The 13,037-nt window shown below is 36.5% G+C and overlaps 2 protein-coding genes across 2 annotated transcripts; one reads left to right on the top strand and one right to left on the bottom strand.

Moving 5' to 3' along the window:
- Nucleotides 1–3,594: 3,594 nt before the first annotated feature.
- Nucleotides 3,595–8,554, top strand: LOC132132188 (zinc finger and BTB domain-containing protein 21-like). The gene is made up of 2 exons (XM_059544501.1): nt 3,595–3,721; nt 5,292–8,554. The coding sequence occupies exon 2, from the start codon at nt 5,297–5,299 to the stop codon at nt 8,384–8,386; it is 3,090 nt and encodes a 1,029-aa protein (XP_059400484.1). The 5' UTR covers nt 3,595–3,721; nt 5,292–5,296; the 3' UTR covers nt 8,387–8,554.
- Nucleotides 8,555–10,539: 1,985 nt separating this feature from the next.
- Nucleotides 10,540–12,521, bottom strand: LOC132132167 (autophagy-related protein 101). Its single transcript, XM_059544471.1, has 2 exons — nt 11,999–12,521; nt 10,540–11,156 (listed from the first exon to the last, which is right to left on the bottom strand). The coding sequence occupies exons 1-2, from the start codon at nt 12,248–12,250 to the stop codon at nt 10,752–10,754; spliced, it is 657 nt and encodes a 218-aa protein (XP_059400454.1). The 5' UTR covers nt 12,251–12,521; the 3' UTR covers nt 10,540–10,751.
- Nucleotides 12,522–13,037: the final 516 nt, after the last annotated feature.

The following is a 13,037-nucleotide window of genomic DNA, read 5'->3' on the forward strand; positions in this document are numbered from 1 at the left end:
AAATATTGAGAATAAAAATAATTAAATATCGAGAATAAAGTCGTTCATGACTCAGAAAATAGTTTAGTAATAAGTAGCCTATATAAAATGTTCTAGCTATTTATGCGATACGCTTGAATGCGGAATAGGCTTTAGCCTATAAAACACTCGTTTGTGCGATCACTGATGGCTTAAATGAGCGACTATAATAGCCCTTTTGATAATAATAATAATAATAATAATAATAATAGGAAGGAATAAATTGACAACGTGCCGTTAAATTACAGGAAAAAAAAAAAACACATGGTAGGCTATTGTCACAAAGTTCTTGTTTGGCCAAATTAATATAAGCTATTATGTGTCTTAAGACAAGTTACGTTAGAACAAGTTCAATAAAACATCTTTATTGTATTTCTACGGGCAGAGAAGAATAGCCAAACCAAAAAGAAACAAAGAAAACACAATGTAAAATTCATAAAACTGTACACAATGGAATGCGCACGTGAGTGGGACTGTAGTACCATCTAGTGGTCGCGAACTGTGTGTGTGTGGATTGGGCAAGGCTTAAAGGGCTGGAGGAAAGTCTCAAAATTCAAATGAATCAAACAGAATCGACTCAGAAGAGACGTGGATGAATGCACACACGTCGCCTGATCCACAAATGCACATTTTAATCCCTACATGCACAAATTATGATAATTTTTAATACAAACTATAACATTTGTATTCACAAATATGTCTCTATTTGAACAAAATGCGGCACATTAATGTAATTCTTAACCCTGACAATGTAAAGCATTGCATTGTTTTTTCGCTTTGAGTGCCTAGAAAAGCGCTATATAAATGTAAAGGAATTATTATTATTATTAAAAGCATTTGTTTCAGTGTAGTGACGCACATTGGCAAATTTTTCAAATCGTTTACAAGTTAATGAATTGCATTGAGCCTTGTTCGTTAGTAGTTGTGTGTGTGTGTGGGACGTGAAATGCTGAAAACTGTGAAAATGAAGTCTCAAAATCCAAATGAACCAAACAAGATCGACTCGAACTAGTATGGAATTACATTTGCTTCAATAATAATGAACGAAACTTTTTAAAACTGAACGTAACTTTTTCAGAAACTATCAAAAATATGCCATTACAAAAGAAGAAAAAAATTAACTCAGTCGCACAAATTTAACAGGTTCTTCAAATATGCTTCATTCTTTGTTAATGTTTTTCAAAGATTCGTTTTCGCTAATCATGGATTCTGAATTCATTGCCACAGATTTCGCTTACGTTTCGCAGTTTTTCGTTTGGTGTTTTGACACAAACCTCTCGTGGGGGCGGGGTTAACAGTGATCTACTCTGATTGGATAGTCAGCTTTTGATGGACAGGTGCTCTCTGACCGGGAAGTACAGACGCCACTCAGTGGCGCAAATATTGGAAAGCTCTCGTGATTGTGATTTGTACTACTAAATATGTAAATAATATTTGACCTTCAATCGTCTCAGTCTGTAAAGATGAGCTCTTGTCCTTCAAGGCAGCCTGAAGTAAGCTTGTGTTACTGAATAACTCACAACAAACTGTAGCACACTGTAACATGAAAAACTTGCATCGATGTTATTGGTTACTTCAGTAACCAATACTGAAGGTCAACCTAACGATTGAAGGTCAAATATTATTTATATATTTAGTAACACAAGGCACGACGCATTGCATACAAATCACCGCGAGAGCTTTTTTTTTCTTTTTCTATTTTTATTAATGCAGAGAACAAAAACATACAAAGGTATAAACATACATCACATAATATCCACCACAAAAAAAAAACATAACGAATAAAAAGAGGGCCAAAATCTAAACAAAATTAAACAAGGAGATCAAAGGCAGAGCAAATCTAACTGTCCTTATAGCTTTCTTTTAGACACTGAGATTACATTCAAATAGTTTCCATTTCTTTTAGGAAAACAGAGAACACAGGTTTACAGTTAGAGAATTTGCATTTGTGAATGTGAAATTTGTTTAGGAAATTTTTTTAATTAATAACAAAACTGTTATTTTCGTTTGTGGGGTCAGAGTCATAATACCCAAATATAATGTTTTTAATATGTACTGAGAAGCCTGGCAAAATCTTACAGTTGACAAACACACCAATATCATCCCAAAGTTGCTGAGTGTAGTGACATGACCAAAATAAGTGTACAGTTTCTTCAGAACTCGAACAAAAAAAGCATGTAAGATCAATGTCAGATTTAAATCTTTGTATACACTTCTTTACAGGGTAGAACCTGTGTATGAGCTTAAAATAAATGTCTTTCACTTTGTCTGTGAAAAAGATTTTTTTGCGTTAGAGACCAGATTTAATCACCGCGAGAGCTTTCCAATATACACACCACTGGGTGGCGTCTGTACTTCCCGGTCAGAGAGCACCTGTCCATCAAAAGCTCACTATCCAATCAGAGTAGATCACTGTTAACCCCGCCCCCACGAGAGGTTTGTGTCAAAACACCAAACAAAAAACTGCGAAACGTAAGTGAAATCTGTGGCAATGAATTTAGAATCCACGATTAGCGAAAACAAATCATTAACATTAACAAAGAATGAAGCATATTTGAAGAGCCTGTTAAATTTGTGCAACTGAGTTAATTTTTTTCATTTTCATAGTGTTTTTCTTCTTTTGTAATGGCATATTTTTGATAGTTTCTGAAAAAGTTACGTTCAGTTTTAAAAAGTTTCGTTCATTATTATTGAAACAAATGTAATTCCATAAACTAGACCAGTGGTTCCCAATCTTTTCAACTCGCGGCCCACACAACCAAACACATATGTTTACGCAGCCCAATTCAACAAAATTAATTGACCCCACTATTTTTGGGTTAATAACTTAGTAATCAGAAGCTAGATTGTTACCCGTCTTTATTGAATGAAATGGAAATGAACAGAACTTGTGGCTGGCACCGCTTGGCACAACTGCTGTTGTTCTGTAGCATATGCAGCAAAAATATCTAAGATAAGTTGGCGGTTTATTCTTAAACCAATCAGTGAGCTCGAATAGTTTAAGCATAGTTACAGTTTAATATTTATTTTTTGTTATTTAATTATATGAAATGATGTTATTATGTTATGACTAAAAATATATGAAAAATATTATTATTATTTATAAAAATATAAAAATATATGAAAAATATTATTATTTATTTTATTAGTAATTGGCGGCCCACCTGCAATACCATCGAGACCCACTAGGGGGCCGCGGACCACAGGTTGAAAACCACTGAACTAGACAAACTAACTATTTGCAAACAAGTCTGTATATGTACAAATCGCTGCACAATCATTTAATCCCGAATCAGATGAAAAAGGCATTTGTTTGTGGCTTGTAAAATACGTGTATAAAATCGATGTAGTACATTGATATTTTTGCGTGCATCTATTAATAATGTTGAGTCCCATCCCATCCCATATTTCTTTATCAGCCTGTCACTTTAACAAGTGAAGCGTGCATTCGTGCTTGAACTCACCTCAACGGTTTATCAGTTCGTCATCCTCTGCTCATTTCCTCGTCAACGCCCACACAGCTTATACAGGAGCCAATCAGAGAGCAGCACACGTGACGAGCGTTCTTAGCGATGACCTCATCCCTACAGTGGGATGACGTCAAATACAAGATGGATGGAATCACGACTGTTTCATGCTCAACGCAACTCTAAAACAAAGTCCAGTGTCGGAGCTCCGGGGCACCCAAAGCCACCGAACTAGGGTGAGTAGAAATGCTGAACAACTTTGTTTCGTCGTCTAAGTGAAGTAGTTGAATGTTGTTTTGGTAAAAACAGGCTTTCCTGAAGTAACGCCGAGGAGATTTTGACAGAAGCGGCTGCTCTCAGTCTGTTGTGCAGGATGCGATGTATGCGCAGTCGGTGTCTGGAGCACTGTGTGCGCGCAGACGCGTGTTCTAATCGTTTCTCGTATCTTGTGAATAGTGGAGGGAAGAGACGCAACCGTTGCCTGTATTTTGTGACTTGTTTGCTAATAGGGTCACAGTTTGGCAAGGGTGATTCAACAGATGGTTTTATTTTAAACAGAGCTCGAGATTTAGAGGAAGGGACATGCAGCGAAATCATTTAATTTTAAATATTAACATATTTATTGCCTCGTTTTCATACGTGAATAGTCTCTCTATGCGACGTAAAACTAACTGTAACTAACGTTAGACATGTAATCAGCGGTCGTTATGCGCATGCGTAGACGCTTACTGTATTTTATAACTTTCCTTGCTTATTGTAATTCTGCAATGACATTATTTAACAGCTTACGAAATAACTTAAATATGTATATTTTTCTAATTTGAGCATTTTAAATGTCAACTTTTTTCTTCATATTTGTTTTGCTGTAATGATTTGTAGTTGAAATCATGTATCATGTGTCAGTGTTTAATTTTACAGCGTATTAATAAAATAATAGTGCTTGCAGTCAGGCTTCTTTGTCAATTTGTTTATATATATATATATATATATATATATATATATATATACATATACATATACATATATATATATATATATATATATATATACATATATATATATATATACATATATATATATATACATATACATACATATATATATATATATACATATATACATATATATATATATATACATATATACTAACACACACAATATATTGCAGTGGTTGTCAATCACTCCAGGGTGCGCCATTATTCAAGAAAATATTCAAAGAATATTAAATATTAAAAATATTAAAATAAATAATCATATCTGATTTCCGATGTTTCAATAACTATGTATTTTTTTTTATTAAAACAAAGTTGTTGGAAATGTGTTTTTTATTTGAGAGTGACTAATGTGATGTAAGCTTACATGTTGTGCCTATCTTAGCATTTGTCAGCATTTTCATGTTTAAGCTATTATGTATGTTTCATGGTAATAATCTACAGTAAGATAAATAATTTTAGCATTATTTAATGTAATGGGTAGCATTTATTAATGTAAATTCATTTTAATTTCCACATACTAATATATTGTTAACATTTCAAGTTGAATTTCACATAAATTAACAATACACTAAAAGTGTATTATACATTTACATAAAAATACATAAATTAATTATGTAAAAATTGTTGTTCATTTGAAGTTTGTGATACCGGGTGCATTAAGTAATGTACTGATATTTGTGATCAGTACTGAACATACTGATATTTGCGAAAAGTGTTACCAAGATTATTTTTATGTAGCTTAATTGAAATGGCAGTTGTAATGACTTTTCAATGTCACTAAATTTGTATTTTCTTTTACTCCCCTTCAAAGCCAAAATGGAGGGCCTTGGGCACTACTGTAACCCTTCCCATGGTATTTCACTGCTGGGTGCCCTCAACGAGCAGCGGTTGAAGGGACAGCTCTGTGATGTTGTGTTGTTAGTGGGTGATCAACAGTACCAGGCCCATAAAAGTGTCCTTGCAGCATGCAGTGAATACTTCCAGTCTGTGTTCTCCAGAAGGGACTCAGAGAACCGCTCCATTGTTCAGCTTGACTTCTGTGAGCCTGATGCATTTGAGATTGTGCTAAACTACATCTACTCATCATCTCTGTTTGTGGAGAAATGCAGCCTGGCAGCTATACAGGAGTTGGGATATAGCCTCGGCATTCCCTTTCTAACCAACATCATGTCTATAAGACCTCAGGCGTCATACTCTGTGTCAAGAAAACGGATGTCGCTCTCTGAGGAGGAGGATGGCGCTTCTCAAAAGAGAAGTGTTATTGTACATCAAGGTCAAGGTGAGCAGCCTGGCATGGATGTGTTTCAGAGGAAAAGTTTGACTCTTCAGGGAAAACTGTTTAAACAGGCCACAGAGCCACCTTCGCTCACACGTGATTTTAGCAATCAGAGCAAATCCTCAGGACACGTCAGACCAAGTGAAAAAGAGACAAACAGTACCTCTTACAGCAGAAATTCAAACAAAAACACAGACGATGGTGATTGCAGATCTATCATCTCCTCACCAACATCCATTCTGAGACATCGAGCTGAATACCGATCACCATCTATGAGGCCAAAACTAACATCCTCAGTGTCATTCAGTGAGTCTGTACAGCACACTAGCCTACAATCAGATCAAACTGAAGGTGCCATTGATGGAAGAATGGAAGTGTCTCATGAATCCAGGCCAGTAGGTGATCATCAAGGTCCACACAACCAAATCGTAGACCGAAGTGGGCCACTTATTAAAAGTCTGCTGCGCAGATCATTGTCAATGGATAGTCCCGTTCCTGTATTTTCTCCAGCTCTGGACCTTAAGGACTCACAAATTCAAGAACAGTCTGTAGTCAAGTTATTTACCACAACAGCAAGGTTGCCTTCCCCTGAACATGAGGATAGGGTGTCAAAAGATATGCCATTTCTTCTCAGGTCAAGACAAAGAAATGCATACGAGACGGACGGCACTCAAACAACTCAAATCAGGATTAAAGCGGAGCCCAGCAGTCCCCTTGCTGACCCTTCTGAAATCGTTCGCATTACTGTTGGAGACAATCTGCCATTAAATTTCAAAGTCTTTCATGCAAACTATGATGAAAGCTCCAGAGGGTACTTCGGTCCCTTGATGAAGAGGAAGACTAAGATAGATGGAAGTTATATGCCCTTTAAGAAATCTAGGCCTGTTAATGAGCATCATCTGTTGCATCAGGAAAGCACATTTGGTGAGGTACCTTACAATTCCAACATAGACAATAATAATGAGGAACCTGGAGAACTTCGGCCAAACAAAATGTTTAAGTGCTGGAACTGCCTGAAGGTTTTCAGGTCTAATGCAGGTCTGTATCGCCATGTGAACATGTACCACAACCCAAAGAAGCCGTATGCTTGTGACATCTGCCACAAACGTTTTCACACAAACTTCAAAGTCTGGACTCATTGCCAAACCCAACACGGCGTGGTGCAAAATCCCGCAACCTCTTCTAGTTCCTATTCTGTCCTGGATGAAAAGTTTCAGAGGAAGCTAATTGATATTGTCAGAGAACGGGAAATAAAGAAGGCCTTGATTATAAAGCTCCGGAGATCCAGGCAAGGCTTACAGTCGCAACCCTTCGGCAGGAAAAACAGGCGATCGAGGTCCTACGGATGCCCCTACTGTGGTAAAATGTTTTTCTTTCAATCACATTTAAAACTACATATGAAAGGACACTCCGCTGAGCGGGCTAACCTTGACATGGATGCCGAGAGAGACCTTCAATACAAGCAGCAGCAGCAGTTGACACATATTAAAGAAAACCAAGATAAGGATGTCTTTTTTTGCCGGCTCTGCAATGAGAAACTGCCCTCTTTGACTGAATTAGAAGACCATGAGAGAGCATGTAGGTATGCTACCGTCTGCCCATATTGTGGACTTCGATTCTCCAACACAGTTGTCAAGAAAGACCATGAAGCTCACTGCAAGTACAAAAAGCTGTCCTGTCTTGAGTGTATGCGCACGTTTAAGTCTTCTTTCAGCATATGGCGTCATCAGGTGGAAGTCCACAAGCAAAATATGATGAGTGTGAAGGAGCAGTTGACTCTCGGTCTCCAGGAGAGCAATCATGACGAATCATCCAACGTTCTCGGAGTTCCTCCTTCTTCTCAGGAGTTGATACGTGACTCCAGAGAGGAAGCAGTGTTCAGTGACTCGTCAGTTCCACCAATGTATGATTCTGAAGACTCGTCGTCTTATGTACCAGAGGACTTGAGCACTCACGGTCCAGGGGAGCTTCAAGTCAAAGAGGAACCTCTAGAGGAAGCAGTATCAGCCAAGGATGGCATGAGCACCACTTCTGTTGGATCTGAGGAACCAGGCGTTTGGCCTTGTGAGAAGTGTGGGAAGCTTTTCGGTGGCCACAAAGACCTGGAACGACATCAGGAACTGCTTTGCCACATCAAACCCTTCATCTGCCACATATGTCACAAAGCATTCAGGACCAACTTCCGCCTCTGGAGCCACTACCAGTCCCACATGTCCACACCTGAGGAGCCAGGGATGAGAGAGATTGACAGGGTTCAGTCTTCTCCATCTCCTTCTCCACCTCTCACAATTTCCATCCCAGAGCCTCCAGCTTCTCAAGAACCTCCACTCAAAGTAACCCATTCTGGGGTGGATGCCTCAGAAGAGGAACCCAGAGGCTCCATGTCACCGTCAACCAAACTCAAGAAGCCACAGCAAGACAAAAAAGGTGACGGTGAGCCTAGGGAACAATCTCACTTCAAGTCCGACAGCACAGACGAAACTATTACCCCTCAGGAATCTGACACGCTATTTTACCATGCTCCAACTCTCTCTGCACTTACCTTTAAACGGCAGTACATGTGCAAATTCTGTCACCGGACATTTAAGTCCGCTTTCAGTCTGTGGAGTCACGAGCAGAGCCATACATAAGAGTGCAGAGTTGCACATTTGTAGCCCTAACCATTAAAGTTGTCTCCTTTAAACTGCCAAATGATTTACTTTGGGAGACACTTGCAGACAAAACCCAGGGATTTATTAATAGAATTTGATCATACTTAATATACCTAATTTCTATAAACAGTATTCAAAGACTGTCAAGAGTTTCCTGAATGCATCTTTGATTGTATGCCAAGAGTTGCTCAAAACATAAATTAGTTTTCTAAAGCATTTCCCTGTATTACATTTTAAGTTCACTTTTCAATGATCATGAAAGGCCATTATATTCTTTCACCTTAAGAACTCTTCTAAATTAGTTTATTTTATTGCAAACAAAAAATGAGTGATTAATTTTTTGGATTTTTAGTGGCCTTTATGCTGTTAGCACTTTCAAATATTTCCAAATAAACATTGTTCTCTATTAAAAGCACAGGCCTATGCAGATAGGGCATTAATAGACATTAATTCCCTCTTTTCTGGCCTAAAATGATAGCTTAAATGTATTTATGCCCCATTTAAGTTAAGTGTTTAGACATTAAATGCCCAATTCAGCCCTGCTTATGCTGTTATAGCTTTTAATCTTAAATTGATATCAAACTATACAATAAACTTTGTGAACATTGATAGAGGTGAGGAAAATGTTAATCATTTAATTTTGATATAGCTAGTTAAGTTGTATTTATAATTTTAAGAATATTCTGTTAATGTGTTTTTGCCAGTTATGTAAACTTACCTGTACATGGTATTTTTGTTTAGAGGATGTGGATAATATTCAGTAATTGCATTGAACAAATCGAAGGCTTTATATGTACAAATAGCAGGTTTGGAGTGATGTTCTTTAAGCAGTTTAGTGTGTACCTGCAATGTGGATCTTCTAATATTTTTTGTTGTACAGGACATGCAGTATATATGTGGGAATTACTTCTCATAAATGTGTAGAGATGAAGTCTGAGTAGATTTTCGTACTGTATCAGTACATTGTGAGCTGGACCATAGTGTAAGTTCAACTTACCAGAACTCTGTACTCAGTGATTAATGAAGTCTTGATGCAATGACGTTGAATGGTTGGACATTCCCGATGTTCAGTGGACCTTTTCTGTGACCGTATGAGCCAGAAAAGGTCTTTATTCTAAAATATTAAAGCACAAAAACAGCAATCTTATTTCTTATTAGCAAGTGTTTGAAATATCAATCAATTAAGGAAAAGTCTTCTTCCCTTACATTAGGGGATGTTTGGCTTCACAAGCTTATGGCCTTTGTTGAACACAAAATCTAAATATGTTGCTTGCTGTTTGCATTTTCCATCAGCTACTGACATTTAGTCTATATTTTGATGGATAAAATGGTAATACATTCCTTTTTATGTTACACCCCTAAAAAAAAGGTATTGATTAATGAACAAGTTGCCCATTACTCAGGATAGAAGTTCCTGATTTAGTGTGCATTTAATTTGTCCCCAGTATTACATGACATAACATCAACTTCTTGTTTTGAGTAAAGAGTTTAACCATATTATCAGCAGATCAATGTGTCCTGATGATAAAATGATTATTTCAGTAATTGATAAACTTCTTAATATGGTTTAATGAAAGATTGTATGACATTGAATGAATAGGGATGACAGAACAGACCATTTAAACATCATCCTGGTTTTTGTTTGTACAACACACACATTTTCTCTTATGAAAAGTATCTCTTGTAGTATCTCTGCAATAACTAATATTTGTAAGCACTTGAATTGTTCTAATGTGGCTTTAAAAACTATCAGTTTTTGTGTTAAATCATTTTCTACTGTTTCTGTGCTTGCTTTCTAAAATAAATATCAACATGTGCAATAATTTGTTTGTGTTCTGATTTGGACACTGTGTCAGTTACAAAATTTACAGACACTATTTGGGTAAAGTATGAATTCTTATCTATTGGATGAAAAACAGTATGCAGTATATATACAGTATAGAAGTTTATCTCACATAAATATGTATTAAATATGTTTTTGTTTTTTATTGAAAAGGCTAATTTTTTTAATTGAATAGACATTACATTTGTTACTTAGCTTTTGAGTTTAGGTGAATGCATGGAAAAAAGCACGTACTTATCAGCGTAACAAAAATTCAGACAAATTTGCAAGAGAAAAAAATAATATATAATTCAGGGAACATAATTAGATTTTATTAAAAAAAAAAAAAAAAGTATGAATAATTTGCTTGCGTGAATTAGCTGATGGAAACATTGTGAACAGCATAATTATACAGGAAAAGTGTAGTGATTTTACTTGAAATCCCATTGTAATGATTTTCTATTTTTACAAGATCATCATAAACATCCAAGAAGCATCTGGCTTCAGCTGCTTAACTGTCTTTTACAATGCCAGTGTGTCTTTGATCAGCCTCCTCATGGTAGTGCTCACTGACGTGCCCAGAGAATCAGTGATCTGGTACGTGATCTTGTACAGATACGGCTGGACGTCTTTCAAACTCGTATCGAACACATTGTCCACCTCCGATTGTGTAGGCATCTTGGGAAGATACTCATGACGGTTAATGACTTCCACGACGTTGATGACTTTCTCGCCGAGCTTCTCGCCAACCTTCTCCCTGCAGATCTGGCGCTCTTGTTCGTTGGCCAGGTTCACCACGTTCACCTTAATACTCCAGACCTCCCACGGGATGCATTCGTCTGAAAAGGGCCAGCGTGACTTCTTCTTCTGGTAGAACTCCAAAGAGATCTGACCCATGCCATCACTCCCAGAATTACCAAGAGCATCCTGGGTAGAAATAAGGTTGTGGTTATAAAATGTGTAAAAACGCTTTGTTTTACCTTAGTAATTGCTGGAACAAATATTTAGGAACCAAATATAATAAGGATGCAAAATATAGTCTTTGTATACTTGGACTATATTTCGAATCCTCTGTTAGAGGAGTTAAATTTATTTAATTTTTTTAAATAGAGAGAATTACAGTTTTTCAAAGCAATAAGATTTTGAAGAAGGCAAGAATCCACAGTTTTAAATGATTTGGTTAGAGTTCGTTTCCATAGAACTATGGAACATGAAATTAAGAGCAAAAGAATACTTTATTGAAAAGATATAGGCACCTCTGAAATGAAAGAATTTAAAGAAACAGATATATTAGATTAATTCATATAGCATATTATGGTTAGGTATCATGTCTTACAGGTGTGATTATAAATGCATAATATAGATATAATATGAGAACATACATTAATTTTCCATCTGGAGATGTAAAAATCTACCAACTTGTTTAGATATACTGTCTTTGTTTTTATGTTTTGGTGCTGGGTATTATTAACACAAAAGAACAAAACTGAATGAAAAGAAAGGAGAAGCATAAAAATGGAATAAAATACTGAGGGAAGAAGTATGCCCTTAGAAAAGAAAAAAAAATTGTATATGAATAATGAAATGAACCATGATTCAGTAGCGTTATACCATGGTACTAAAATCACGTCAGAGTATTCTGGTAGCCTACTACCATGGAGCATGTCCAAACATGGTGTTACCATGGTACACCTTTATAGTGAGTTAAAGCCTAATAGTCTAATAAGAATATATATATATCTTAAATGAACTTCTGTGATTAAAAGCACCTTAAATTCGGCTACCGCTTTCCTGATAACCCTGTCCAGCTCATCAGAAGACACTCGCACGAATGTGAAGTCGATGAAGTCGCAGTCCACGTCCTGAGTTCCCACGGTGCCGATGGAGTACGTGCCCTCTTTCTTATAGTGAAATTTCCCCGTGCTGCGGTGCAGAAGGATCGTGTGCAGGAGGGCTAGCATGGCCTCATCCACCTGCCTGCCCTCCACTGACACCTCCAGGACTTCTGATCGACAGTTCATGATATTCTATAATAATGTTCTATAGCTAATAAACCAAAAAGATTTTCGAATGATCTGTTGATCTGAGCTAAACTGTGTCAAATAGATCTAAACATTCAGTTATTCTGCCTCTAAAAAGCGTCACTTCAGACTGTCTGAAACAGGTTACAAAAAAATATAGACTTAAAAATATAATTACGAAAACCAAACGTCATTTAAGCGTCTGGCGTTTATATAACATATTTACCTTAGGCACAAAATGTCGACGCGCGTTATTTTTTCTTGCAATGAAGTGCTTTTGTTTTGTAAACACACGTCAGATGTACAGGGCGGGATAAGGAACAGCGGAGTTTGGCGTTTTGATAATCGCGGGGTTTGGTTCACATTATGTTTTCGAGATAAAATAACAGGTTCAGCAGTGATTCATTACGGAGTAAGAATTGGACTGAAATGATCGTGGTAACAAGGCTGCGATTTTATCTTTTTCTCATTTCTGAATTAGTGGCGATATGCATTTGCAACAGGCTATACTTGTCAACATCCGTTTTTTTATTATGATTGTATGCATAACAGTTCCAAGAGAAAAGTATAAAATCAACGGCATTTATCAAGTGGTGAGTTACATTACAATAAATGCAAACAATAAATGTTCAAACTTGTACTATATAAAGTATATAAATAACTAAAATAAAACAAAAATAGCGATTATAATAACAAAAAGTCAATATTATATTTAATAAAAAGACCTAAAACCGTATTGGTTAGAAGTAATAATAAAAATAATTAAATAAATAAATGGAGCCATTTA

The sequence above is a fragment of the Carassius carassius genome, chromosome 49, assembly GCF_963082965.1.
Source record: "Carassius carassius chromosome 49, fCarCar2.1, whole genome shotgun sequence".
NCBI lineage: Eukaryota > Metazoa > Chordata > Actinopteri > Cypriniformes > Cyprinidae > Carassius > Carassius carassius.